This window comes from Balaenoptera borealis (assembly GCF_965194805.1).
Source record: "Balaenoptera borealis genome assembly, chromosome: 12".
Taxonomy (NCBI): Eukaryota; Metazoa; Chordata; class Mammalia; order Artiodactyla; family Balaenopteridae; genus Balaenoptera; species Balaenoptera borealis.
In genome coordinates, this window is record NC_138869.1 from 104241128 (window position 1) to 104266987 (window position 25860).

At 39.8% G+C, this 25860-nt stretch overlaps 2 protein-coding genes across 11 annotated transcripts in view; one reads left to right on the forward strand and one right to left on the reverse strand.

The window, feature by feature from the left end:
• Positions 1-9112, reverse strand: part of RIOK1 (RIO kinase 1) — a 29918-nt gene extending 20806 nt beyond the window's left edge. For 2 of the 3 annotated variants that reach the window (XM_082347752.1, XM_082347751.1), the window contains exons 1-5: positions 8818-9093; positions 5575-5779; positions 3215-3305; positions 2252-2321; positions 1046-1088 (exon numbers count right to left, since the gene is read on the reverse strand). In XM_082347752.1, coding sequence (XP_082203878.1) covers positions 1046-1088; positions 2252-2321; positions 3215-3305; positions 5575-5779; positions 8818-8888 — 480 coding nt within the window. In that variant the 5' untranslated portion in view covers positions 8889-9093. Of the gene's footprint in view, positions 1-1045; positions 1089-2251; positions 2322-3214; positions 3306-5574; positions 5780-8817 lie in introns of all 3 variants that reach the window. The other variant, XM_082347750.1, reaches the window with a different exon arrangement.
• Positions 9113-9292: 180 nt separating this feature from the next.
• CAGE1 (cancer antigen 1) overlaps positions 9293-25860 on the forward strand; it is a 59068-nt gene continuing 42500 nt past the window's right edge. For 7 of the 8 annotated variants that reach the window (XR_014232721.1, XR_014232722.1, XR_014232723.1 and 4 more), the window contains exons 1-2: positions 9293-10121; positions 16964-17487. Coding sequence is in view for 5 of the 8 variants with exons in the window: in XM_082347711.1 (XP_082203837.1) it covers positions 10058-10121; positions 16964-17487 (588 nt within the window). In the remaining 3 variants the exon portion in view is untranslated. The remainder of the gene's footprint in view (positions 10122-16963; positions 17488-25860) is intronic. The other variant, XM_082347713.1, reaches the window with a different exon arrangement.

Below are 25860 nucleotides of genomic sequence, written 5' to 3' on the forward strand. Positions count from 1 at the left end.
CTCGAACCCGTGTCCCCTGCATCAGCAGGCAGATTCTCAACCACTGCGCCACCAGGGAAGCCCACAAATATATATTTTTAAAAGACAGTTTAAGACTCAAGATATACGCTCTTCTTCAAAATTAATTTCCCAAGAGAAAAAGGATTTCAGGGTCTTTGAAAATGAAAGCTGCCTCATCCCTCTGAGTTGGACCACACTTCGCTCTCAATCACAAAAGAGAATACACAAAATAAATAAGTTAGAGGATGACAAAGACACAGATCCCAGACCTGACCTGCTCCTGCCAGACTGAAGGTGGAATTCTTCATTTGCACAAATGGGTTGGAGCTCAGGTTGGGATGGAGGTGGATAGAATGGGTGCTTGTGTCTTAAACCAAGAACCTGTAGGGCGAAGAGGCTACTATTCGAAACGTGTTTGTGCTTATGTGTACGGGCGGGGAGGGCGGCAGGCAGCGGAAGCAACGTTCTGACCTGTTTTCTCTCTCTTCACAACAAAAATCTGGGCCAACCCTAATACCCAGTTACAACCCTCGACATGTGGGAAAATCAGGGGCTGATTTTTCCCCATTCTTGAATAAAGAATAAAACAAGCATAACTTCTAAACCAAGTAAGGGATTCTAACTGAAAATTTGAAAGCATTATCTGTCTACCTCTCTCTCTCTCTCACTCTCACACACACACGCTTTGTGGGTGATACCTGACTCACCACCTGGGAAGGCTCACAAAATCCCTGCAGACCTTGTTTAAGACAAAAGAAAAGATTTCTGGTCTTATAGTCAATTCTGCTTCCCCCTAGAAGATGCAAGCGTTGCGTGGTGGCTTCACAGGGCCACAGAAGGGGGGCATGATTCTAATTTATCTATTAATAGTCCTATTAGAAATAAAGCAAAATGTAGCTCTCTAAACTCAAAGAAGGAGCAGTTTTACATAGAAGCAGTTCTAGGTGACATTAGCATTAAGCAAGAAGGATGAAAGCGAATTACAACTCAAAGACTGAAGAAATGCTACTTTAAAATAAGAGCTTGCAACACATTTCAACTGTACCTGTTCTACAGTTGCTCTGTCCGCCTTATCTTTGATGCGATACCTAAGGCAGAACCAAAAAAACAGAAGTGACATTCGAAATTCAGAGAAGCCAAAATCAAGTTTCTAAATGTACATCGTTCCATGAAATTCCTAAGCAGGTAGTTCCTTTAATAACACGCTTCACGACCTCATCATAGTTTCATCACTTTGTGAAACTTCATTTCCCCTTAATAAGCAATTCAGTTCCCTAGGGCAAAAGGAGCATATCTGCAGTAAGAAAAAAAAAAATGCCATCCATGTTTCAGAAGCATTAAATAAGTAGAGCAGTGGGATAGAGTGAACTATGTCAGAAAAAAGAAAACATCAAGTCTGTAACTACTGTCCTTAGACCTTTAATGATTATATTAATATAGAATTACAGTCATATACAAGGCTTTCTCTTTAGAGTCCTTTTCTACAAAGACACAAGTTTTTATCAAGACAGTTACTGCATTAAAACGCAGGCTCTGATGGCTTCGGCTCATACTAAGTGACTCAATTCATAGACTAACCTAAACTATTAAAGATTCAAACAGACACTTAAATAAGAAATGCTGTTTCTCAAAAAGCTGGTATCCCTTGGGCATAACAATAAACTAGAAGAAAACTGGTTTTTAAGTTCAGTTCTAACACTGCCATTTATATCATCTTAGTGTCACTTTCTATAATATATTGTTAATGCCTTAGAGCCATTAGCAATAGGAGGTTAGCCAGATCCTAAACATTTGGCTTTGAGAACAGAGTTGTAAATGAAAACTGTTCTCTGTTGTATCACTATTTAGTTTTAAATCTGCCCTTAAATTTTTAAAAATATTCCATGGAAGGGAACAATTCTTAATAAGTTCTAAAAAGGGAACATTTTCATACTCTAACATTCTAGTTTAAACTGTAATGTACAAACACTGTTCCCCTCCTGAGAGGACGTTCGTGAATTTCACAAGATTATAGTTTTAGCACAGATTTCTTAAGAAAACTCATTTAATATTTTCAACCTACAAAGGCATAGAATACCCTCATTTAAACTTAAAAAAAAAAAAAAAAAAAAAAAGAATTGGTTCAGGTACACAAAGGAACATCCTTTGCAAAAGAATTATGACAAAGATGCTACTAATTTGTCTAGAATTAGTTCCTACCAGCCAGGTTTTGTTTTATTTATTTATTTTATATACTTGAAATATTACTTACATATCTGCTTCCTTTTGTCTAAACTTCCCCGTGACTTTGTTTATGACAGAATCAGTAACGTTTAGTTTTTCTAAAAAAAACAAAAAAACCCCACAACGTAAACAACATGTAAGACAAAAAGTTTCTGACTAAGCATACTTTCCGCCTTCTCCATTTTCTAAGTATTTTATTATACATAGTATCTATTGTAGTAATGAAAAAAGTGTTTAATGTTTTTAAGGGCAAGCGCTAAGTTGTGCTTCCTTACTAACAAGGGTTGTCACTTTCATCACGACAGCCGTCATTTCTGAGCCATAAAAATCTAGATCCAGAAATCTCTCAAAACTACTTTACCTGCGTATGTTGAATTTCAGACATTTTAAAATATTTTGTACGACTAACATAGATAATATAACTGCCTGTATTCCAAGTTAATTCTAAAAATGTCAGTTTCTTTTCAAATTATGGGCCCACGATAGGCAATGATGAGATATGAGAGATGCTGTACCAGGTCCGTTAACGGTCAGCGTCTACAAGAGAAAGATGAACCTGCATTTCCCAAGTGGCTTCAAATCCACATTCTGATTCCTTGCTTTCAATGGCTCACTAAATGATTAATGCCACACAAAAAGTTTTGAGTAAAACAAAACGTAATTATACTCAATAGCCTAGTGTTTTCAACATTCTACTACGAGATAATCCTACTACAAAATCTAATACAAAACAGACAATAACTTGAATGGGTATATGTAACTTCGTATTTCTACAACAGGAGAGAAAACACAACTAAAAAAGTATAAGCTAAAGTCTTTCCTTGAAGTCATGTTTTTAAATGACTAAGTTTTTAATTTTCTCTAAGCATTAGTATTTAGTCAGCAACACTGAATATATCCATTGCTTAATCTAATAAAATTTTATAACACTTTGTGGTTTTTGAAGAATTTTCTCATAGCCCAGTGAGGAAATGTTATCTTAAAAACTCACCTAGATTAATTTTATTCTCAAATTTCCGTAAGACCTTGTCTGATGGAGTAGACATTTTGGCTGAATTGCAGCTGGGAGTCTGTCGATTTGCCTGGAAGAAACGAGTTCCAGAGACTAAAGCTCTTATTATAAATACAAGCCTAAGGTTCATCACGTTTTCTCCCTTAGTATTAATTAATTAATTAATTAATTAATTTATGGCTGCGTTGGGTCTTTGTTGCTGCATGGCGGCTTTCTCTAGTTGTGGCGAGCAGGGCTACTCTTCGTTGCAGTGCGTGGACTCATTGCGGTGGCTTCTCTTGTTGTGGAGCACAGGCTCTAGGCACACAGGCTTCAGTAGTTGTGGCACGTGAGCTCAGTAGTTGTGGCTTGCGGGCTCTAGAGCGCAGGCTCAGTAGTTGTGGCGCATGGGCATGTGGGATTGCTCTGAGGCATGTGGGATCTTCCCTGACCAGGGATCGAACCCAGGTCCCCTGCATTGGCAGATGGATTCTTAACCACTGCGCCACCAGGGAAGTCCCATAGTTAACTATTGAAGTATCAATACTTAGGGGAGTACCCTAAGGGAAGGGAAGGATCAATCAAATTTGCCCAAGAAGTTTTTTAAAAAGGCATTTGAGGGCTTCCCTGGTGGCGCAGTGGTTAAGAATCCACCTGCCAATGCAGGAGAGACACGGGTTCGAGCCCTGGTCCAGGAAGATCCCACATGCCGTGGAGCAACTCAGCCCGTGCGCCACAACTACTGAGCCTGCGCTCTAGAGCCCACGAGCCACAACTAGTGAAGCCCATGCGCCTAGAGCCCGTGCTCTGCAATGAGAAGCCCCAGCAATAAGCCCGCACACCGCAACGAAGAGTAGCCCCCGCTCGCCGCAACTAGAGAGAAGACCGCGTGCAGCAATGAAGACTCAATGCAGCCAAAAATAAATAAAATAAATTAAAAACTAAATTAATTTTTTTAAAAAAGGCATTTGAAATAGGACAAAGTCACTGGCTAAAATAAAGTCTATATAATCTGCATTTTTGCTTTTGTTTCTAACCTCTCTACAACATATTCTTCATTATTACAAATAACAAATTAAAATTCAATGCATTTTTCTAATTTGACTGGTTTCTAGATTTAAAATGTGAGAATGTTCATTTACCCCCAAGTGTATAATAAAGAGCTAAGACCAACGTTAAACTGGTTCCAGGAATTTCATTTTGGGCCTAGTGTCTCAAGAGAGGGAAAGACTAAGTACAAGGCTTAGCACTTAGACTGGTGCAACGCACAAACTGAAGTAATGGAAAAAAAGGGAAGAGAGGGGAGACAATATCCAGAACCTATAAATAAGAGAACAGAGATTAAAAGGGCCTGTCACAAGGACTGATTCAATCCTGGTATCTAAGCGTGAACTTGGAGGCTGAGTAGTTTCTTATTTACAGGGAACTTAAAAATTGTTTTCTATTAAATATAACTTAAAATAATACATGTTCACAGTAGAAACCACAGGTAAAATTTTAATTACCTGTAAGCCCAGCGCCCAAAGATTAACAGTTAACATTTAAGCATATATATTTTTCCCCCTAGCTTTATTAGAAGAAATTCCACTCTACGTTGAAATTGCTCAGTCTCACCAATGAATCAGTGAAGGAGTTGCCACAGCAATACCGCATGTAAGTGTGAAATTTCTTTGGTTATTCAAGAACGTATGCATTCTACGCCACGATATAGCTGTTTTAATTTTCAAAGAAATAGTGCTGCTTTCCCCCCCTCCCTATCTTCATGCTCTAGGAACCTTTATGTTCCAGGAAGATGCACCGTCTGAACCCTCTGGTTCTGCACACTCCCAACTCTTAGTCCTTGCAGTTTGAGGGGCAGGCTCTACACGGCTTGGTAACCTGCATTCTGCACTTGGTAGAAGATGGCAGATCGGGAACATTTCTCCATGTCATTAAGACAGTTTTCCATGGCAACAGACTTATTACATGTTTTGTGTCTCTGTCAGTTCATAAGTGAAAAAAAAAAATCTCTACATACTCTCTGCTTTTCTTTAATTACTAATTAAGCTGAACTTTTTCTCTGTTTCCTAACCATTTGTAGTAATCTGCCTATTTGTGTCTTTTCCCAGGCAGATTTTTAGGTTTATTATCTTATGACAATTTAAAAAACTTTTTAAATTTACTGATTATGGAACAAATGTACATCATTATCAGAAATATGGAAAGGACGAAGAATGAAAACCAGTAAAGGCTAGGGCTATGGTGCAATATAACCTGGTGAAAACCTTTCAGTTACTCAATTCTAGAACCACAAAAAGTCCTTTTAAAAAAGAAGACATAAGCAAACAACGCAAAGATGTACAGGATCGTTCATCAGATACCTGCTGGTTACTCCCTCCACCTGAGGCTGAACACCTGGTCAGTTTTCCAAATCCATCGTCCCAGTCCCAATCATCATCGTCGTCATAATCTTCCTCCTCCTCCCTTTCTATCTCACCTTCACCCATCTTCTCATTGACGTTATTCTGAAGGTCTTCAAACAGAATATCACCTTCCTCTTCGACAGTCTTCAAGTCAATGTTTTCACTGGAAATAACAATGTTTTGGCATGTTTACACATACTCTAATTGGACTTGCATATGTATTTATTTATGATATAGTAGGCTACATCTATACCAATAAATCTAAAAGGTTCGCTTACAACATCTCCCAATAAACTCAAACTTAACACCAAGTTCTCCTGTTTCTCAGGCTTCTGTTCCAGCTGTTCACTTATTCTCCAGGTCCTACCACGGAAGAAGTACATAAGGTTGTTAAATCCACCCCTGCCTTAATGAAGTTAGAATTTATATTATTATCTTCTCTGCTGAATGAACTAACTCTGATGAGTACACCAGACCTGAACTTCAGGAAAACCATTCACAGAGCTGCTTTAGGAGGGGGTGGGGGAAGCTTTCTGACCAAACTTGGGCATAAGTCTAAAGCCTTATTTCAAGCCTTACCTTGAACTCAATTATCATTCTGCAACAAAAGGAGCCATATCAAGACCTGTGTTACACAAAGAACTTCAAATCACCCTTGCTCATGAAGGGAAGGACGGTGAAGAGAAGCAGCACAAATGAGAGAAGAAGGCTGGGTATAATTAAAGAGGAGAAGCGGAGACTGTCAAACCCAGAGAACTGGCCCAGAGTAAAGGGAGCACAGCTAACAGGGTCTTTTCATGCCACGTGAGAATTCAGATGAGTGTTACTGTATCTTCTTAGTTTTTCAAAAGAAGCCACAACTCTGGGTTTTTGTGTAAAATCTCCCACTTACCTGGTATATTCAATTTGAACAAACCACTGTGCACACCAAACACAACATGTCTGCAGGTCAGATTCCAGAGGCAGTACTACCAGTTTTGAGCCCTCAGGTGGAGAACGAGTACAGAAACCACATAAAACACATGATGATATGCCCTACCAGATTAAACACAGTCAGACAGTGGTTTAAGTAAATTCAGATTATCGATCCTGACTCATTAACTAGCCATGGCTTAGAGGGCTCCAAATCTCCACGGACATGGGTGGGAAGAGAACAAATAATCAGTAAACCCCTGTTGTTGACTAGGATTTCATAAACACAATCCATAAGTCGATCCTTCAGTTGCCAATAACCTAGAGCGGCATGTTAAAGCTATACCTTCATTTGTACCATGGCTTCACCACCTCGGCTGGACAATCCCTTGTTGAGGGTGGTTGTCCTGTGCCTGGAGGATGTTCAGCAGCATCTCTGGTCCCTGCCTTCCAGACGCCACCAGCACACCAGCCCCCCCACCCCCCCCAGCTATGACAAACAAAAATGTCTCCAAAGTCCCAGGAGTGGGCAAAATCCGCCGGTTTCTATCTTCACAATGTCTAGGGTACACTCATGACCGTTAACTACTCACCAGCCACACTGGCTGCGTTTCTTCTTCCCACTTAACTTAGTCCCTAAGGCCTTCTGTACGCTCATCTGAAAACGTAGTTCTGGATGCCCTTCTCACTTCTCTGGCTAAATCCTACGTATCCTTCCAGTATTGACCTACTATCTTTGCTCAGGAAAGTCTGCCCTGTTCTTTACTCACTTCTCCTTTGTACTACTTACCCAAATCTAATACAAATAATTTGTCTAATTATTCGATATGCTTCCCCTGGTAGAGTGCAAGCTCTGTGTCATTCAGGGGAGTATTTACCAATCACGATCAACTAACAAGAGATCTGACACACAGAAAGCCATCCACCTATATTTACTGAAATTAATAAAATCTATGTGTAGTGAACCCTTACTATAAAGTAAAAACCATTTTCTTGGAATTCCAAAATGAACTCTATGTTTCATTTTGCTTTCAAGTAGGAGTTATCCTTAATTCCTTTTGCCTCTCACTTCACATCTAACCCACCGTTACACCCTGTCCCTTCACCCTCCAAAACATCCCTAGCTTGATCCCATCGTCTTTGAACTCAATTACCTGAGTACTTTTGAACTGTGTCCACCCTTGCCCTCCAAAACCATTTCCTCCAGAGCAGAATGATTCCTTTAAATCATACATCAGGTGATGTCACTGCCCTGCTAAAAGCCCTCCTGTGGCTTTCTATAAGACCTAAAATAATATCTCAAAACCTTACCATCACTTGTAACACTCTTCATGCTCTGGCCCCTTCTCACTGTATCATTACCAACCAATCTCCTCAACTACCTGCACTGTGCTCTAGGCACAGTGGCTTCTAGATCTTCCTTTCACAGCCAAAAGGGATCCCACCGTAGGGCCTCTGCACCTGCTGTCCCCTGTCCTGAATTGCGGTTCCCGCTGCTCTTCCTGAGGTTGGCTCCTTCGTGTCCTTTAGATCTGGACTATTTATTTATTCATTCATTCATTTTGGCTGCACCGGGTCTCGGTTGCTGCACAAGGGATCTTCGTTGCTGCGCGCAGGATCGTTAGTTGCGGCATGCAGGATCTAGTTCCCTGACCAGGGATCCAACCCAGGTCCCCTGCACTGGGAGCTCGGAGTCTTAAGCGCTGGACCACCAAGTAGGTCCCCAGATTTGGACTTAACCCTTCTCTTACAACTAAGCCACTACTTAGCTCTATCAACTGATTTTAATTGTTTGCATAGTAAATATGTCATCTGGGTTTTTAAAAATATATATCTCTATGTACCTAATGGTGTGCCCTCCCTCCCAAGTAGAAGGCAGAACTCAATGGCAGCAGGGCCTTGCTTTGTCTTGTTCATCACTATCTTTAGCGCCGAGGACAGAAATAGGCACACGATAGGTGCTCCAATATTTTTTGAACGCTAAATGTAGTTAAAGCTCAAACACCTGTTACCCAATCGCTCTCTCCCAACTCTGCCTCTCAGCGATGCTAACAATCTGGGAACCCCGGACTCTCCGGACAGACAAGGGGCTTTCATTAACTCCGCCGGCAACTGAACAGAAAGACCTGGCTGGGATGGAGAAAGCAGCAAGAGGCTGTGAAGAGGCCCCGAGTGATGAATTACCAGTCTCCCTCCAAACCACAAACAAGCGTCAACTCCCCAAAGGGACCGCGGCGGCGGAAGAGAGAGCACCGTGCGCACAGCGTCGGTGTACTCACGGCTGCTTACCTGTCCGAGGAGTCGGCGTCGTCAAACTGCCCCGGGACCACCCGACTCATCAGCAGCCGCCGGTAGTCCATGACGGAAGCGCGCCGAGCCTCAGCGCCACCGGCGGCCGCTCGCCCTGCGCCGGGGCAGAAACGGCACAGGGACGGTTCTACACGCCGATCCAACGGCCTCTGCGCCTGACGTCCGCCTCGCAAACCGCTCAGAAGCCCCCGCGCCCAAAGCGCGCGCCACGTGCGGGGGACGGAGTTCCAAGCCTAGCCCCCGAGCCACCCAGACAGGAAGCCCCGCCCCGAATGGAATGCGTCTTCCCACCGGAAGCCCCGCCCCCGCGCCGGGCTGAGCGCCGGAAGTTCGCGTCCCGCAGGGCGCGAGAGGTACCCAAGGCCTGTGGGGCGTTCGTGTTCCCGTCGTTCCCTGCCGAGGCTGGGCCGACTGTTCCTTCCGGAGCTTTTCGAGTGCGCTCCCCGCTTTGTGTCCTCCCGTGGAAGGGCGCGTCAGCTAGGCTGGGGCTGCTGGACGTGGGGTCTCACACCATGTAACCTCCCAACTCTGCGAATGGAAACGTCGAGAGGGTCAGAGGGCGCGGGAGCCGGGCGGGCGCCGTTGCGGCCGCGAGGGGCGGGCGCGGCCGGGCGGACGTCACACTGGGACGTTCCAGCGCTGCCGCATCCCCGCTGCGAGGCGTGAAAAGCCGTGCGTGGGCAAGGTTGAAAGCGTTCTTCCCCCTCCCTCGTTACCCAGTGCGGAGGGAGGCAGCCCGAAATCCTTAATGTGGAGCCGAGCAGCGATGGAGCCTGGAAGTGAGCACACGTGTGCGACCTGAAAAGTTTGTTGCGTTGTTGTGAGGTGAAAATAAGACAGTTGCCTTTCAGAAGTCTGAAATTTGACATACGACTGAAAATTTAAGGAAAAAAAAACACTTGAGAATTTTTGCCAGTAGCCCCGGTGACACCTCTTTTAACACCCATCCTAAAACAGCTTAGGAGTGTCTCTGGAATATCTATCCAAACATTTGAACAAGGTTTTTTTGGTTGTTGTTTTCAAGTCTAGCATAAGTCGGGTAAGGACAGAATGAAAGATGAAAAAAGGCAGCCTAACTTTAAAAAAAAGGAAATTGGTAGATTATGCCATATGAACAAAGTTGTAAAAGTGTTATAATTGGGAGTTCTAGGTTTGCAAACAAAAAATTTTGAAGGAATAAGGCGCTGGCGGTTTTTTGTATTTGGAAAACAAAAGAAGGATGTTTCAGACCCCCTTCGCCACAGCCCAGGCAGCATTTACGTATTTGGAAGACAGAGGAAAAGGTGAGCATAAAGTCTGGCCTCTCACCAATCCTGCCCAGCCGGCTTGGCTCCCTGGCTTTTTTTATATTGATCCTTAACCAAATGATGACAGGTTTGAAAAAAAATTAAACCTCGGCGAATTATTTATTAATTTGATAATTCAATAAAACACCCCAGGGGAGTGGTTAAGTGGCTGCAGATTGAAAAGTTTTAATAGAAATAAATCATTTAAGTGCAGGATTTATTCGATATATTCTCGGAACAACACTGGTTGGTTTGCTGTAGGGGATATTGAAAAACCGTAAATGGGCTCCTCCTGAGGTCTGTATAGTATGTGAGTGCAGACACTAACACCCTTGAAAGAATGGTGAAGACTAAAACAGTCAACCAATAGGTGCTGAATTGTGAGATGGAAGTTTAGACTAAAGACGTTGAAGGAATTTAAAAACTGGGTGAACGGGTAGATAGGAAAGTTTTAGGAGGGAGAAGCACTTACCAGGGCAGACTGCTGAGATGGTAAGGAGCGTGATCTATTTGCAGGGAAGGAAGCCTGATCTGACTTGAGCAGAGGAGAACTGGGTAGGTAATGCGGGTTCAGGCTATGGAAGACCTAGGAAGTCAAGCAGAAGAATTTGGACTCAGTGTGTTTGGACTTGTTTTCTACTCCCATCCCCTGACGGACCTGAGGAGGTCATGAGAATATGGACCAGTACGATGCCGTAGGGAGGGAAAGAAAGCATGGGTTATGAAGAACATTTTTTAAAGGAGAATCGGACAGGACTTGGTAACTGAGTAGCCCATGGGTGGTGAGGTAGAAGGATGCCAAAGATGTCTCCTGGTTTTCAAACCCAAGTGCCTGAGAGAATAAGTTTGGCATAAGGAAGGGAGGGAAAACTGATGTTCAGTGTTGGCTTTGACTTGATAATGAGGTATTAGAATAGAAAGTATCAGGTAAGTAGAAATACAGTGTTTTGTGCACCCTAATAGGTCTCTGATAATATTTTGTAAATATCTTTTGATTAAGTAATTGAGAGATCCCTTCACCTTCTGGGTCCCAAACCTTTTAGGGAATAACTGGATGGTAGCCACACATACTGACTTCTTTTTGTCCAAATTAGTATTTACTACCATGCAAAGTTACCATGACTTTGTAACATACTCAGACTAATTTTATATTTTTCCAATGACTTCACAAATGATATTTTAAAATTTAGGGTAGTGAACTTTGCTGCCTTCTTAATGTGAGGAGGGAAGCAGAAAACAGCTTTTTGTTTGTATATACTAATAGACATTAAAATTATGTTTTTCTTTTATTGTTTTTTTTTTGGCTGCGTTGGGTCTTTGTTGCTGTGCGCGGGCTTTCGCTAGTTGTGGCGAGCAGGGGCTACTCTTCATTGCGGTGTGCAGGCTTCTCATTGCGGTGGCTTCTTGTTGCGGAGCACGGGCTCTAGGCGCGGGCTCAGTAGTTGTGGCACATGGGCTCAGTAGTTGTGGCTCGCGGGCTCTAGAGCGCAGGCTCAGTAGTTGTGGCTTAGTTGCTCCGCGGCATGTGGGATCTTCCCGGACCAGGGCTCAAACCTGTGTCCCCAGCATTGGCAGGTGGATTCTTAATCACTGCGCCACCAGGGAAGCCCCTAAAATTATGTTTTTTTAAAGAGGACTTTCATCATTCAACAGTTAGGAACAAGGACTATCAGAAAGTTTGGTCATCACCTTCAGATCCTGTACCTTTTGAAGTGGATGCTTCTCATGAAAAATTAGAAAGCATGTCAGAAGCAGATGCTATGAATTTCAGCAGCCTTTTTTGAGACTTAACTCACTCAGATTCTCCCTTTATGGAAACCAGCAGTACCACTTCAGACTTGCCTCAGGTGTGCATTGCTTATAAATTCTGGGAGGTTTGAATGTCTTCATCCTTCACATTGTCTTCTGTATTAAATTTCATAAAAAATATGAGGAATAATAAAAGAATCTCCAGTGGAGGTGTAGAGGAGGGGAATATAGGGCTTGGTTTTTCCAGTTCCATTAGTGTACAAAGAAAGGTAGAGTCTTACAAATAGAGTGTTAAAACCAATCCTTTCTAGCATCCTGGTGTAGTCCCATGAGTGCAGCCAGGGGACGTGGGCACAACGACTCAGACCACATCATCTGGTCTAGAGCATTTTCCACTATGTCAGCTTGCAAATGATTCGTAATGACATTGACTGTGCCCTGCACGTAAATGACTTCCTTTGTATCTATATGAACATTCCTAGTGCCCTTTCTCACAAAATAAAAGGTTGTAATATTGCAAGGTCTTCATTAATGTTCTAAATGTTCGATAATTGTTAGCTTGAGTGTAGGGAAATAGTAGCAGTGTGTTAGGTTGTGCCATGTGAAATTGCCTTTCTATAGTTCGAAAATGGACAAATAGTGACAATTTCATGTGATTCAGGCCATAAATTGGCATAACTTTCTAAAGGGCTGTTTAGTGGTAGGAAATGAAGAGTTTAACTGCACATTTTACTTTTAATTCTACCTCTAGGAAAGTATACAAATGAGATATTTGCAGAATTCTCCATAATAACTAAACATTGGAGACAACCTAAATTTTCATCAGTAGGGGCCTAGTTATTGTACAGATGTATAGCAGATATGTAAACCTAAAATTTGATAGTATAGATATATACTTGACATGGAAAAATGGTCACACTGCTTCTCACTGGGTAGTGGGCTTTTGAGTGTTTTTTACTTTCTCGTTTTAGACAATGTTCGAAATTATTTTTTATAATTATAAAGAACTATTTTCATTTTGAAAAAAAATTTTTGTCATAGTATTACAGGGTTAATCAGGGACCAAGATACTATATATTGAATTATAAAGAATGAATGTCTTAAATTATATGAGGAGGTCCTTCCTCATGGGTTTCACTGAGCATTTTATTCTTTATAGAAAATGTATAGACCAAAGGAACAAAAGGCATGTTTTAGTTAAATATCATAGAATACTAGTGTTAGAAGTGATCTCTAAAATTCAGTGTGTAGGAGTTCCAAAAAGTTTGTATAAATAGAACATCAGTACATGTCAATAGTGCTATATTTTGTTTTTCATGTATGTTATTCTTGATACTTTTAAAATCTAATTAGAAGGAACGGTCTCAGCAACACGTCTAAAAAACAGATTGTTATAAAATATACTTTGGTTTTTTTGTACTTCAAATGCATTCAATAAGTACAACAATGCTATAAAAAAGCATTTTTGAATAGAGGTTTGTAACCAGCTGACTTTAATAAGAGATAAGAATTTTTTAAGAGCATCATTTAGGTCCCCATACTTGATACGCTATTCATGATTAAACCAATGTTTTCCTCAAACGTTTAAAATATTTCTCTTACTATCTTATTTATATTTTTAATTTACTTAATAAACCCTTTCATCTTATGTAGAAGTAACGTAACTTTGAAAATAAGCTACATGAATTGTTAGGGATTGCTGTTTAGTGAAATCAGATTCCACGTTATACTGGAATCCTTTTTTTGTGTATCTGCAATGTTAAATGACTTGAATAAAAACTACCTTAAAGTTGTTTAGACCAGATTTAATAAACATCAAAGAATTATCAGTAAGGGATATATATGTTATCATATATTTGAATGTTTATAGTAACATGATTTGATTTACCAGAAAAACCCAAAATATTGAAATAGCAAGATACTTATTTAATTGCAATTTAATATTGTAACTCTATTAGTATGGTTTAATTAGAAGGGAGTTCAGATATACAGTGGGGAAAGATACCAGAAAGCACATTCTACCCTTGCAACAAAAAATACTAAAAGAAAAATTATATAGCAATGTACCTTTAGAAGAAGCTTATGAGGTTAGAAGTATTAATATTAATGCCTTTTTGTTATTAATACAGAATGAAATAAAGTATATAAAAAGGAAAAATGAGTCTAAACTCACACTTTCCAAAGAAATCTGTAGCACACTAGGCAATTTGTTAGGTGGTGAGTATCTCTCTGTCGGCAATATGCAAACAGAGAAACTAAAATTTTGTGTGTATGTCCTGTTATAATAATAGGTACTGTGCTAAGCACTTTATGTACATTATCACGTTTAATCCACAATCCTATGAAATCGGGCTTTTTTTTTTCTTTTTAAGTAGGGCTGTTTTTACCTTCATTTTACAGATGAGAAAAGTGAGGCTCAGAGAGTTACACAAGAAATATAAACCATAATCAACACATTTGACTACATTAAAATGAAGAAAAATTCTGTATGACCAAAGTATAATCAGGAAAGTAAGATAACAAGCCTCAGACTAAGAGAAAATATGTGCAATGTATACAACTCACAAAGGATTAGTATACAAAATAAAGAACTCCAATAAGAAAAAGACGCATATAACTCAATAGAAAATCAGGCAAATTGTATTATTAGTTTGGTAGAGCTGCCATAACAAAATATGCCACAAACTGGGTGCCTTCAACAGAAATTTATTTTCTCACAGTTCTAGAGGCTGAAAGTCCAAGATCAAGGTGCCAGCAGAGTTTTCTCCTGAGACTTCTCAGACAGTTGTCTTCTTATATCCTTATGTGGCATTTTCTCTGTGCCTCCCTGGTGTCTTTTCTGATAAGAACACCAGTCATATTGCACCAGGGCCCCACACTTATGACCTCATTTAACCTTAGTTACCTCTTTGAAGGCCTTATCTCAGAATGCAATCACATTCTAAGGTACTGGGGGTTAAGCCTTCAACATAAGAGTTTTGGGGAGACATAGTATCTAATAGGCAGATCATGAAAAGGAAACCTGCAAGACCATTAAATACCTGAAAGGATGTACATTAAAAACACCACAAAATACCATTTCATATGTGTCAGTCTGACATGGGTTGGAGGGATGTAAAGCAAAGGTAGAAGTGTAAATTGGTACAACCATTTTGGAGAGTAACTTTGCAATATCTAGTAAAGTTGAAGATATATATTTCCTATAATCCAGCAATTCCGCTTCTAGGTATATACGCAGAGCCTAGGCAAAAAAAAATTTTTTTTTTTAAATTTAATTTATTTATTTTTGGCTGCATTGGGTGTTCGTTGCTGTGCGTGGGCTTTCTCATTGCGGTGGCTTCTCTTGTTGCGGAGCACGGGCTCTAGGCAGGCGGGCTTCAGTAGTTGTGGCACGCAGGCTCAGTAGTTGTGGCTCGCGGACTCTAGAGCGCAGTCTCAGCAGTTGTGACGCATGGGCTTAGTTGCTCCGCGGCACGTGGGATCTTCTGGACCAGGGCTCGAACCTGTGTCTACTGCATTGGCAGGTGGATTCTTAACCACTGCGCCACCAGGGAAGCCCCCCAAAATTCTTAAATTAGTGTACAAGGAAATGTGTATTAAGGATGTTTACTGCAGTGCTGTTTTTAATAGCAAAATTAGAAACAAACATCTAACAGAAAAGGAATAAAGTGTAATCCTTTAGAATGAACTAGATCTACATGTATTTACATGGCTAAGTCTGAAAAGCAAAAATTTAAGTGAAATAGACATTTATATGGATATATATAAAACATGATGTTATTTATATAAAAAATTTAAAACAAAATAATACTGTGTACCCACAGTTTGCCCAGGGTGCTGCAGGATATTTTGAAATTTGAAGAAAACAGTGATACTGGACAGCTGTTGGACCCCACAAACTACTAGCTTAAGATAGTTCACTATTTCAGTATAAAAACCATACTATAATTCTTTCTATGCTGCCTTGTTTGCAAAGATGGGTTTTTGGAGGTTTCTGTGATAAAAAGCAAGTACTTCCTGAAAATCAGTGTGAAGTCAGAAGTGAGGGTTGGCGTCCAGCTTGATTCCAAGGTTTGAGACATTGTGCTGTGCTCAGTCGTGTACCCAGCTAGCAGGCAAGTTTGGTTGTTTAAGAATGAAATAAAATATTTTTCTTTTACAGTTTATGTGTATTTTTAAACAGCTACTAAGTTGTTAGGAAAAATCGTTAAGTTGTTTGAGCTTAACTACTTAATAAATGGAACTGTTAAGTATTTCTTTTGGTCTAGGGGTGCTGTGAAAAAATTACAGACTTTTAAGGTGTCACAAAATGAGAAAGTTGGGGAACTTGATATGTATTATTTCAGGTACTTAAATGAGTAGTAAAATTAGAAAACTACAGATGGGAAGAATTAATACTTACCAGCTTCAGTATAGTAGTTCTCTCTGGGGAGGGGAAAAGGAGGGAATTTAGGTAGAAGGGAAGGGTCATTTATTAATTTTGTAACACTTTACTTCTTTCCATTTTGTTTTTATTTGCTTCTTATTTTTTAAAATGTATTAAATCTGAGTAATTTGTCATATTGAGAAACAGTATAGCATAGCATTTAGAAATACTATTCTGGAATCCCAGATGCACTGCTTACCAGCTCTGTGACCTTAGGCAACTGACTTAACATCTCTTATGTTTCAGTTTTCTTATCTGTAAAACAGGGATAATAACAGTACCTAGCTCATGAGATTGTTGTGAGATTAAATGAGTTTATATGTGTTTGCTATTACACTATGTGCTGTGCGTTTGTATCGTTTTGAAACATTTTAAAATTACAGTACAACGAAAGAATTTTGAAGATGTCTTGGAATTTGTTGCAATGGTATTTGACAAGAATGATATATAACAAGCTTTTTTATAGCAGTCCCTTGATGACATTTTCCCCCACATAAAAAAGTTTTGTTGTGTCTGCTAGCACAAATACACTCAATGAAAAAGGTTGAAATATATGTAATGCATAAAAGCCTCCAACAGTTGATTTCATAAATGTAAATGTAACTGTTAAGTCATAAATTTCAGGTCAGCTAATTCTTATTTCCATCTTTCTCTTTCTAATGAGATGTCAACGTTGGAAATTACTCACAGAATGTACCAACTCAGCCAGTTGACACCAGCATTTCTTCCTTCAGACAATTTGAACCCCTTTGCAAATTTCATCAGACAGAAGCATTTAATAATGAAATGATAACATTTCAAAATCTGACAGAAGGCTTATCTTATACAGAGGAGCCAGAATTGCAACGTCATGTATATAATTATGCAGAAGACACCAATATACAGGAAGATTCATTTAAGGAAGAAAATCCAGAGGGAACTAGCACTTCCACAAATAAAGATCAACTTGTTCTTGAGTGTGTCAGACAACCTCCTAGAAGCCCACCTCTAATCCACTGCAGTGGAGAGATGCTGAAATTCATGGAAATGTCACTGGCTAATAGTACTGCCATGGAATCTGCCCTCAACCCTAGTCAACCTCAAGGCTTCTTGTGTGAGGAAAATTTACACAGTGATGTTGAACAACCACTTTATAAGGAGAATAGCTTTAACCTGCTTGATCTGAGAGCTAATTATAAAACAGAGGAGGTAAGATTTTTAATGGTTAGTACAGCCTGTAGGGTATTAAAGGATGTGTTTTTAAAAAACAAACAAAAAACACTGTATGTAATCTGAGACTTTTGTAAGTAGTGCTAAATCATCTGATCAGCATGAGGGACATTGCTTCTCCGGGGAAAATGCCTTCTGAGATCTTACTCAATTTAGAAACAATTTTTTCTAATAAAATCAAGTCCATACTTGGGGATTAGTTCTACCAAATGATAATTTCTTTGAGGGTCAGGGCTCTGTCTTACTTATCCTTTTATGCACCCTGGCATCTGCATGATGCCTTGAATATACTAAGCTTTTATATTTGGTGAATCATATTGATTGGAACTCAGAGTTTACGGTAAGGAAAAGGTTAGAAGAGGAAGAAGTACAGAGGTATTAATTATTTGACAAGAAAAGTTTATGGTTTTTCTATCATGTGGGATTTCTACTGACAAGCAAAAAATGTTTATCTTTCTACCAAAGTGAAAACATTAATTTGTCTTTGAATTGTTGATTCTTGGTATGTAGTATCCTAAGAGCACTGAAGATGCCAACAGTATAAAGTCTATGTACTCTCTGAATAAAAAAATAAAAAATTTAAGAATTTGTGTGGGCAAATAGATAACAATCCAAGAATAGCATAAATAGTGCCTTATCATTGTGAGTTTGGTGAGAAAGCTATGGCTGTTATGTATCATTTACAAGTATAAGCAGGTTTTTTGTTCATTTATTTGGAAGGAGCATTTATAAGAGAACTTTATTTACCTGTTTTGAGGTCTGGAAAAGAACATTTTAAAAAGTTGTTTAATTAGGGTTTCTCAAGATTGTTCCTTCCTATTTCCCATTGCATCTAGCCATTTAGTCAGTCAATAAAAACTTTCAGGCATCTATCATGTCCTAGGCCCTGTGCTATGTGTTGGTTATAAAATGGCTGAAAAAGAAAACCAAAACCAAAAAGATGTGGGTTTTGTCCTCATAAAAAGAACACCCTAGTAGAGGAGATAGACTTAAACAATCACATAAGTAAATGTAAACTTTCAACTGTGGTAAGTGCTGTGAATAAAAGTTACATATAAATTGTATATAATGTTATATAAAATTACATATAAACTTGCAACTATGATAAGTGCTGTGACTAAAAGTAAGATGGGAGTCTTCCTGTCCTGGTCGGGGAGTTTGGGTAAGGCTTCCCTGAAGTGTAGTGGTAATTGAGCTCAGCTCTGAAGGATGAGTGGGAGTAGTTAGGTAACAGTGGGTGGGAGAGCATTCCATGCAGAAGTAACAACAAGTGCAAAAACCCTGTGGCTGCAGGGAGCATGGTACCTTCATTCATGGATCTGAAGGAAGCTTAATGTTGTTGGGTTGGAGGGAGAAGAGGGATGTTGTTGATGAGGATGGAAAGGTAGCATGGATTAGATATCAAGGTCAATATCAGGACCTTGTAGGCCTCAGTAAGGATAGTTGTCTTTATCTCAGAGCAATGAAAAAAAACACTAAATATAAGAATCCAGTATCCCTAAATTCTAGAAAGTTATTCAGCCCACCCCTTCAGAGATCTTTTACTGGGTTGTTATGTCATATTCATTTTAGTGTTTTCTTACTACAACTTACTGTCCTTTTTTAAACCACCCAAAACTGTATTGTGGGCAGAAAGTCAATCATGAGGTATGTTCATCTGACTTTCCAGTGTTCACAGGAATCATAGCATAGTGAGGTAATGGTTTAATGAGGAAAAAAAAGTCTCTATTCAAAAGAGGCTTCACGAGAGTGTCGTCAGCATCATGGTGGATTGAGATGCTCTCTCTGTTTCAGCCCTTCAATCTACAACTAGTAAAACATCCACAACTCAACAAACGTGCATCTGCCGAACATACCAGGGTGCTGGAGAATTCCACGCAGCTGTACATCTAAAGGAGGGTGCACTGGAATACATAGAGGAGGCAGAACTGGGGGAACAGTGGAGGTGGCGCCTGCAATCCTGGTCCCCCTGCCATGGCGGCTAAGCCCACATCCTCAGAGAACCCAGTAGCAGCAGGAGAGGCGGCACACGTGACTCAAGCCTCCCGGCCACAGTAGCAGTACCCAACCATAGGTGACTAGGCAGCAGTGGCAGTGGGGCCCACAACCTCATCTCTCCACATGCAGAGGCACCCATAACTCTGCCCCGCCCAATCCAGCCCACAGTGGCAGCACCCACGAACCTGACACCACCAGGCACAACAGGGTGCCCATGATCCCCACTCTCTTCCCCTCCCCCCGTGTTGGCAGAGCCTGTGACTCAGAGGATCTTGGACGTGGCAGAAGCGCCCACCACCATCCCAGTGCCCCAGGCAGCAATACCAGCAGCAGCAAGGCACCAACCACCTTAGAGGCACAAGCAGCAATAGCAAGGGCACCTGTCAGAGGCCATGGAGGGTGGAAAGTGCCAACTCTCAAATGTAACCAGAGGTAGCACAGGTAAGAGAAACTGAAAACTTGTGCTATGTATGCCACCTGCTGGAAAACAAAAGAAAGGCCTCTAATTTCTAACCTATTGAATCATTAGAATCAAGAGAGGGGAAAATGAAAAAAGGTTTATCTAAAGAAGAAAGGTATTTGCTACTTCAAATGCACTGGCAGAGGAACAACTCATCAAGCACCAAGGAAGAGAAGAGCCACGGTAACACTGTATCACAAAAAGAAAATGATGATTCTCCAGAAACCAAACTTAAAGTCATGGAATATTGAGATCTAACTGATAAAGAATTCAAAATAGCTGTCGTAAAGAAACTCGGGGAGCTATGAGAAAATCAGGCAGTTTAATGAGCTAAGGAATCAAATTAATTAACAGAAGGAATATTTTACCAAAATATTGAAACTCTAAAAAAGAACCAAACAAATTCTGGAGCTGAAGGACTCAATAAGATGAAGAATGCATTAGAAAGCCTTGGAAGTAGAGCAGACCGTATGGAAGAGAGGATTAGCGAGCTTGAGGATAGAAATCTAGAAATGATACAGATAGAAAAAGAGAGTTAGTCTTTAAAAAATAAGGAAATTCTATGAGAGCTATACAACTCTTTTAGGAGGGACAACAGTAGGGTAATGGGTTATCCCAGAAGAAGAAGAGATGAAGAAGGGAGCAGAGAGTTTACCTAAAGAAATAATAGGGCTTCCCTGGTGGCGCAGTGGTTGAGAGTCTGCCTGCTAATGCAGGGGACACGGGTTCGAGCCCTGGTCTGGGAGGATCCCACATGCCGCGGAGCGGCTGGGCCCGTGAGCCACAACTACTGAGCCTGCGCGTCTGGAGCCTGTGCCCCGCAACGGGAGGGGCCGCGATGGTGAGAGGCCCGCGCACCGCGATGAAGAGCGGTCCCCGCACCGCGATGAAGAGTGGCCCCCGCTTGCCGCAGCTAGAGAAAGCCCTCGCACGAACCAAAGACCCAACACAGCCAAAAATAAATAAATAAATAAATAAATAAAGTAGCTATAAAAAAAAAACAGAACAGTTGCTACAACCAATAAAAAAACTGGCTATAAAAAAAAAAAAAAAAGAAATAATAGCTGAGGGACTTCCCTGATGGTTCAGTGGTTAAGACTCTGACCTTCCACTGCAGGGGGCATGGGTTTGATCCCTGCTTAGGGAACTAAGATCCCACATACCGTGCAGGGCGGTCAAAAAATAAATTAAAAAAATATATATACCCGTGGGCCTTTTCCCTTTGGGAAAAGGCACAGGGGGAGAAATGTTTTACTTCTTATCCTGGATGGTGGCTACACAGGTACTTACTTTATTACTATTCTTTAAAGTAAACTCCAGTGTTTTGTGCATGCTTCTGTATATAAGGTATATGTCACAATAAAACAAAAATACTGAAGTGGAAAAATAAGATGATGTCTTCAAGTGAATAGGAAGTTCAAAGCACTCTTCAAGTTAATTTTCTTTACCTGGTTTAATTTTCTTGGAGATAAAATAAAGATTTTTCAGTTTTCAAAATATTAATCATGACTGAATTGTGATGACAACAGAGATTTATAATTGGAACATGACTCTTTGAATTTTTGCTCATTTTAATTCTAAAATTAACTGCTATAAAGAGCCCTGTTGGAATAAAGATTTTCTTCAGAAAAAAATAAATAAAAGTAAAGATTACTGAAACCAACAGCATATCAGGGATGTAAAAAGATTAAGGTTTAAAAAAATAATAATAGCTGAGAATTTTCCAAGCCTGAGGAAGGAACTATATATACAAATCCATGAAGCCAAGAGAACATCTAATTACCTCATTGCAAAAAGATCTTCTCTAAGACACATTATATTAAAACTGTCAAAAGTCAATGACAAAGATGTACTAAATACAATGTAATACCCTGGATTGGATCTTGGAACAGAAAAAGGACATTAGTGGGAAAATGGTAAAATCTAGAGTTTAGTTAATAGCAGTGCATTTGTGTTGTTTTGTTTTAATTTTAACAAATGTGCCATGGTATATAAGATGTTAACATTAAGGGAAACTAATAAAAATTTTATTAAAAATGCAAAAAAAAGTCAATGGCAAAGAATTTTAAAGGCAACTAGGGAAAAAAGGATGGTTACCTACAAAGGAACCCCCATTAGGCTATCAGCAGTTTTCAGCTGAAACTCTATAGGCCAGGAGGGAGTGGAATAACATTCTCAAAATACTGAAATATTAAAAACTGTCAGCCAAAAATACTTTATCCAGCAAAGGAGAAATAAAGGCTTTCTCAGACAAAAGCTGAAGGAGTTTATCAACACTAGACATGCCTTACAAGAGATGTTGAAAGGAGCTCTTATGCCAAAAATAGAAAGGCAAAATACACAAAACTTCGAGTAAGGTGATAAATAGAATCAGAAAATTGCAACTCTATGTCAGAATAGATTGTTAACACTGTAATACAGCATAAATATCAAGGGAGAAAAAAGCAGAAAAAATAACCATATCTACTTCAATTTGGTGACAGACTCACAACATAAATAGGGATAATTTGAGACAACAAAAACAAGAGGGGGGGGGCTTCCCTGGTGGCGCAGTGGTTGAGAGTCTGCCTGCTAATGCAGGGGACACGGGTTCGAGCCCTGGTCTGGGAGGATCCCACATGCTGCGGAGCGGCTGGGCCCGTGAGCCACAATTGCTGAGCCTGCGCGTCTGGAGCCTGTGCTCCTCAGCAAGAGAGGCCGCGACAGTGAGAGGCCCGCGCACCGCGATGAAGAGTGGCCCCCGCTCGCCGCAACTGGAGAGAGCCCTCGCACAGAAACGAAGACCCAACACAGCCATAAATAAATAAAATTAAAAAAAAAAAAAAGATTTTGAAAAAAAAAAAAAAACAAGAGGGGAAGAGGAAAAGGACAGAACCTATATAGGCAAATGAAGATAAGATGCTATCAGCAGAAAAAAGACTGTCTTATCTATGAGATGTTTTACACAAACCTCATGGTAACCACAAAACATAAATCTAGAGCAAATACGTGAAACATAAAAAAGAGAAACATCATAGAAAACCACCAAAAAAAAAAAAAATAGCAGACAGAAACACAAGAAAAAAGAAACAGTGGAGATAGAGAGCAATCAGAAAACAAAAGATAAAATGGCAGTACCAAGTCCTCATCTGTCAATAATCATCCTAAAAGTAAATGGATTTAATTCACCAATCAAAAGACACAGAGTGGTTGGATGGATTAAAAGACAAGACCCTCCCCCTGCAAAAAAATATATATGAAAAACAAGACCCAACTATATACTCCCTCCAGGAGACTCACCTCAGCTTTAAAGATAAACATAGGCTCAAAATGAAGGGATGGAAGATGATACTCCAAGCAAATGGGAGCTAAAAGAAAGTGTATCAATAGTCATATCTGACAAAATAGACTCCAAGCCAAAAAAGGTAATAAGAGACAAAGATGGACATATAAAAATAATAAAGGGGACAATTCATGAAGAAGATGTAACATATATTAATAGGTATGCACCTAACATAGGAGCACCAAAATATATAAAGCGATTATTAATGGACCTAAGGGAGAAATTGACAGCAACACAATAATAGTAGGGGACTTTAACACCCACTTACACCAATGGATAGATCATCCAGACAGGAAGTCAGCAAAGAAACATCAGCCTTAAATGAAACATTAGACTAGATGTATTTGATAAATTTGTACAGAACATTCTATCCAAATGCAACAAAGTACACATTCTCAAGTGTACATGCAATTTTCTCAAGGATACACCATATGTTGGGACAAAAAAAGTCTCAATAAATGGAAGAAGATTGAAATCATATCGAGCACAATGGTATAAAACTAGGAATCAACTAGGAGAAGAAAGCTGGAAAAATCACAGATATGTTCATGACTGAACAACATGCTACTGAACAACTGTTGGGTCAATGGAGAAATAAAAAGTTACCTGAAGACAAATGAAGATAAAAATGCTACATATAGGGATGCAGCTCTTAAAAGAAGTTTATAGCAATGCAGGCCTACCTCAAGACAAAAGAAAAATCTCAGGGAATTCCCTGGCGGTCCAGTGGTTAGGACTCTGTGCTTTCACTGCAGAGGGCATGGGTTCGATCCCTGGTTGGGGAACTAAGATTCCACAAGCTGCACGGTGCAGCCAAAAAAAGAAAGAAGGAAAAAAAAAACCTCAAACAATCTAAACTTAAACGTAAAGGAGCAAAAAAAGAAGAACAAACGAAGCCCAAAGGCAGTAGAAGGAAAAAAATAATAAAGATCAGAGTGGAAATAAATGAAATAGACTAAAAAGACATTAGAAAAGATCAATGAAACTAAGAGATGGTTCTTTGAAAAGATAAACAAAATTGACAAACCTTTAGCTAGACTCACTAAGAAAAAAAGAGCACTCTGCTAAATAAAATCAGAAACAAAAGAGACTATTAACAGCAGGTATCACAGAAATACAAATGATTATAAGAGAATACTAAGAACAGCTATACATCAACAACCTAGGAGACATGGACAAATTCTTAGAATCATACAACCTTCGAAGATGAATCAAGAAGAAATAGAAGGACTTCCCTGGTGGTGCAGTGGTTGGGAGTCCACCTGCCAATGCAGGGGACACAGGTTTGATCCTTGGTCTGGGAGGGTCCCACGTGCCGTGGAGCATCTAAGCCTATGAGCCACAAGTGCTGAGCCTGCACTCCGGAGCCCGTGAGCCACAACTGCTGAGCCCGCATGCCACAACTACTGAAGCCTGCACACCTAGAGCCCACGCTTCGCAACAGGAGAAGCCACTGCAGTGTGGGGCCTGCACACTGCAGAGAAGAGTGGCCCCTGCTCGCCGCCCCTAGAGAAAGCCTGCACACAGCAACGAAGACCCAATGCAGCCAAAAAATAATAAAAATAAATAAATTTTAAAAAAAGAAATAGAAAATCTGAATAGACAAATCACTAGTAAAGAGATTGAAACAGTAATCAAAAACCTCCAAAAAAAAAAAAAGTTCAGGACCAGGAGGCTTCACTGGTATATTCTATAAAACATTCAAAGAAGATTTAATACCTATTCTTCTCAAACTCTTCCAAAAACTTGAAGAGGAGAGAACATTTCCTAACTCATTCTGTGAGGCCAACATTACTCTGATAACAAAGTCAGACAAAGACAACACAGAAAAAGAAATTGCAAGCCAATATTTTTGATGAACATAGATGCAAAAATCCTCAACAAAATATTAGCAAACCAAATACAACAATACAGGAAAAGAAACATACACCATGATCAAGTGGGATTTATTTCAGGGATGCAAGGATGGTTCAACATCTGCAAATCAATCAACGTGATACATCATATTAGCAAAATGGAGGATAAAAACTGTATGATCATCTCAATAGATGCAGAAAAGCATTTAACAAGATTCAACCCCCATTTATGATAAAAACCCTCAATAAAATTACTATAGAAGGAACATACCTCAACATAACATAAGCTTTATAAACCCACAGCTAACATCATACTCAAATTTGAAAACCTGAAAGCTAGACCCCTAAAATCAGGAACAAGACAAGAATGCCCACTCTTGCCACTCTTATTCAACATAGTATTGGAAATCCTAGCCGGAGCAATTAGGCAAGGAAAAGAAACAAAAAGCATTCAGATTCGAAAGGAAGAAGTAAAACTCTCAGTATTTGCAGATTACGTGATTTTATAGATAGAAAATTCTAAAGACTTCACAAAAAAAAACTGTCAGAAATAATAAATGAATACAGTTGCAGGGTACAAAATCAACATACAAAAATCTGTGGTGTTCCTATATATGCTAACAATGAGCTAGCAGAAAGGGAAATTAAGAAAATCTCATTTACAATTGCAACAAAAAGATTAATTACCTTGTAATAAATTTAACCAAGGAGGTGAA